We start from the raw sequence: 4,082 nt of genomic DNA on the forward strand, positions 1-4,082 counted from the left end.
TTGATTATTGAAATGTATTTTTTGCACCCTGCCTATGTGTACAACTGCTAAGTTATTTTGTACACCACCTTCAAAATTGTGAATGCCAAAGTATTAATCAAATTCAATTGGAATGTTGTTCAGGTGACTAAGGCCCATGGGCCTCTTGTTTCGCACGACGAATTTAAATGGAGAAGAGAGAGGGATCATGATGATTTTGTGGTGCACAATTATTAAATGATTCTAATGTTTAGGGATGGGGTAGCTGTCTCGCCTTGCAGACCATAATACAGAGGCGACATAAGCCTATACATGTACTTACTAATTACATTGTCAATACCAGAATTCTTTCAAAACACCCCTGGACATTGTTTAATACCTATAAAACATAAATTTAATGAATTTTGGAATTTTATTTTGCGCAAAACATCGGGATCCAGAGAGTGCAGTCATTCTTTTCCTGGATGTGTCCTTAATTGTATAAGAGTATTCAAAGTGAAAACTTGAACGGAGCTCGGCATAGATAAGACTTAATACCGTATATAGGAAGATACGTAGCCCACTAGGTACATGTATATCTAATAAGGGTCATCACAAGGCTTTGAAATGAAGCAGAAGACAATGACACGTGACGTAACAAACGCATATTTATTGATTTATATACACAGTATACCATTACTTTGTACACCACCTCAGTGATTGTATTAAATTGTTCACACTATCCTACGACGACGGAGGAACCACTGAAACAAAAAATATTACCATAAACAGAACGTAGAAATTCCAAGAAGTGTTTAACGTACATTGGCACAATTTGTAAGGTATTCTTATGAGCTTATAATGAGATCATATGAAAAGATAAATGATGAAATCTTTCCCACCTCTTTTGACAAAAAATAATCTTTCAGCAGATTTGTAAGACTTATGAACAACAACCCATCCCATATATCCAGTAAGAATTCAAATCGTTCATGGGGCGAAAAGCACGGACCTCTGGAAAGTTCAGAGGTAGGATCAGGAGGCTTCAAGAAGTAAGCGTCCCAGTCGACAGGTCACATCTGCATGCCATAATGAAGCCCTAAATACATGTATGATCAGATATAAGGGGTAATCCGTAGTCAAAAAATATAAAATGTAAAAACAATGACCTTGCCAATGGTTCCTCTCTGACAACAGTCACAGTGTATGATTCATCAATAAAGAAAACGAGATTTTGAAAACTTTTTTTTACATCAACTTATTTATTAGTAGGCTGCCTTGGGTTTAAAACTGATACTCAAAACATGTTCTCAAGTTGTGCACCGAATCAGTTGGGTGACTTAAACACAAAATGTTAGAAGTATTGAAATATAACTCCATGACAATAAGAATTTGACGATTAAAAAGCTGTTCTCTAACAAATATTATAGTTAAAGTTGGTATAATCCAAAATTTATATATTTTGAATGGAGCTCACCATAAGGTAATCAATAAACGAACAAAGAAATAAATACATGTATGTAATCACATGTCTGTTCTTATGATGAATACAACTGAAATTTCCATATACATATTTTTATTGCTGATATATTATACATCCATTATTATACATTCTTATTTATACACCTCTCTGACAATGGCTATTGGGTGCATTATGGCTATCCTACAATGCTGGGGGAACCACTGAAACAAAAATATTTCCATTAAACTTAATCTCTCGATTATAACATGATTTATCTCAGTTTTGGCCCCCGGACAAACAATTAAATCTCAGAACAGATTTTTGAAGAAGGGGAAAAAAGAAATGCAGTAGCTATTTTTACCTGGTTACAACATTTAGCATCTCGCAGATGTAATAATTCTCGGAATGGCAGCTTTCTGCGTACCACTGGAAGTGGTGGTCAGAATCCATGCTGAGGCAGTTCTTATCTTTATCGTTATTGGAGACGCGGCCGGAGAAGGAGGAAATGACGTCATGTCCGTTGGAGGCCCAGATCCAGTGTCCTTCGCGCGCTGCGTCAGTTCCGTCGACCCAGATCTTCTCATCACGTATGTCTGTGTCACAGTGAAAAAAATGATTTATGTTTTTACGGATATAAGAATGAGGTTTCGTAAAACTAAATTACAAATTATCAAAAAGTAATAATATATGTGCAAGTTATTGGAAGAACATTGTCTTCATTTTGAGTGCTGATGGATAACAAAATGTATGGCCAGATTAAAAAGGAAACGATTTGTATTCAATTCCTTGCTACGTATTAAGTTCTGCATCCGTACAAGAAATCTAGGATAGAGACATAAGATTAACAAAATTATTTCATTCACAGAGGTTAAAAGATATAAGAGTACATAAGTACTCCATACACTAGAACTCTTTATGGTTGAGTACATTCAGTACTTTGATTTACCTCCATGAAGTTGGAAAGCAATGGAACTGATATCTGCTCTGTTTTCGAACGTCGCCAGAGTTCCTTTCAGTGCCTCACACATTTCCTACAAAAGGAAGAGTCGATACTTTATAGGTTATCAAACGTAAATAGCTTTTATGTCAGGAATAAAGTATGTGGCCTTTCGGTTATGAACATTTATTTAAATCTATTGGGGGATATGAGCGCTAAGAGAAGGAAAGTATAAATCGGGGTGCCTCAACAATACAAGCGTATTCCCATGTTTTTCAAAATTCTAAATTCTTGATAGGGGAAATGTCATGTATGAATTATATATTTTATGAGTTAAAAATTGGTTCTAAATACAGCAACGCTAAAACATCAACTTATGTATATACATGTATTTTTAGTTTATTGTGTTTTCCCGGGCTTCAATGGGAGTTGGAAACTAGTGATTATCAATTTGCATAACGGTCAAAATCATAGCAGCATAAATTGCATTTGTCTGCTTTAGACAGAAACATACCAACATACTTTAGAGTTAGTCATATTGTATGATGATGATATTAAGGACCTACTGCTGCTTCCGGCCAGGAGAGTTTGGCGTGGCTGATCATATAACAATGGCTGTCTATGCTGGTCCAGTCTGCAGGGCAGGCGCCGTACACTGCTGACGCTGTTCAGAAAATAAAAATAATCTACATACACAAGTAATACATGTAATATGCACGTCGCTATCAAGAGGTCTGCGAAAACAACAGCAGGGAATATCAACCCAATAGTCGAAGGCTTAATTGTTTATTAAGAAGCATTCGAACACCTGCAAAATTGAGTCATTTAAAACACGGGGAAAATTACCTCGAATCAAATCATGTCAACGTAACGAATTATTTATTTAATATTGAAATTCTTTAATTTAAAAAATAAAACGATCAAATTAAAGCAAAAACACACACGACAATAACTATATAGGTTTACTTGGTTTAACGGTCAGTATAGAATGAGACAAGCGTGAGGCAGTGGAAAAGTGCAGGCGACGAACAAGCGAGGGCGAAAATGCAAGTTTGGGTGTGAAAGCAAGGATTACAACACATCGGTTCTCTCTTGTTCTCGCCCTGTATTCAATTCGATTTCTTTTTAAACAAAAAAAGTTGTTGCATAAATCCCATGCAAGATCAGAAGGTCTAGTTGCTCTCTGTGTACCATACGCAACATAATGTCTTGAATCATGTGTATAATATTCCCGATAAATCAAGAACACTGTTTACAACTCACCTAAAAGACAAACCAAGGCCACACGGAGCATTGTCGACATATGATAACTTATTGAAAGTCGAACGAAGACTGAAGTTTATATACCACTATAGAACTGTACAGGGAAGAAAACAAGGTTATAGACGTTACTGATAACCTATATTTATGTAAGGGATCGTGAAGAAGGCATGAGTGTAAAATTGTTATTATGGATCTTCAGAAATATCAACATATTTTACATGTAATTTCAAGGTCTTAAGTATGAAGGTCCTTAGACAAAAGAATCCAATAATGGACATTTTTATGAAAAATTAACCGAAAAACAAAAACAAAAAACAAACAAACAAAAACAATAAAGCAATGAAAATCGGGAAAGGGCATAAAACATTGACCCCTGGACATGCTCAAGGGTGGATCAGGAGTTTAGGAGTGGAAGCAGCCCCTATTTACCTTTCACACCCGCTGTAAGCTTGAGTCCTGTGT

At 35.8% G+C, this 4,082-nt stretch overlaps 1 protein-coding gene across 2 annotated transcripts; it reads right to left on the minus strand.

Moving 5' to 3' along the window:
- Window positions 1-596: 596 nt before the first annotated feature.
- Window positions 597-3,734, minus strand: LOC134261202 (snaclec echicetin subunit beta-like). Of its 2 annotated transcripts, none has more exons than XM_062743652.1 (5): window positions 3,621-3,734; window positions 2,924-3,021; window positions 2,367-2,451; window positions 1,782-2,013; window positions 597-722 (listed from the first exon to the last, which is right to left on the minus strand). In XM_062743652.1, the coding sequence occupies exons 1-5, from the start codon at window positions 3,658-3,660 to the stop codon at window positions 698-700; spliced, it is 480 nt and encodes a 159-aa protein (XP_062599636.1). In that variant the 5' UTR covers window positions 3,661-3,734; the 3' UTR covers window positions 597-697. The 2 variants fall into 2 exon arrangements, with proteins under 2 accessions (XP_062599636.1, XP_062599635.1); XM_062743651.1 differs by lacking the exon at window positions 597-722 and adding an exon at window positions 1,510-1,641.
- Between the last annotated feature and the right edge of the window lie 348 nt (window positions 3,735-4,082).

The sequence above is a fragment of the Saccostrea cucullata genome, unplaced genomic scaffold (genome assembly GCF_032062105.1).
Source record: "Saccostrea cucullata isolate Sc308-1 unplaced genomic scaffold, CSIRO_AGI_Scuc_v1 ctg2034, whole genome shotgun sequence".
Lineage (NCBI taxonomy): Eukaryota > Metazoa > Mollusca > Bivalvia > Ostreida > Ostreidae > Saccostrea > Saccostrea cuccullata.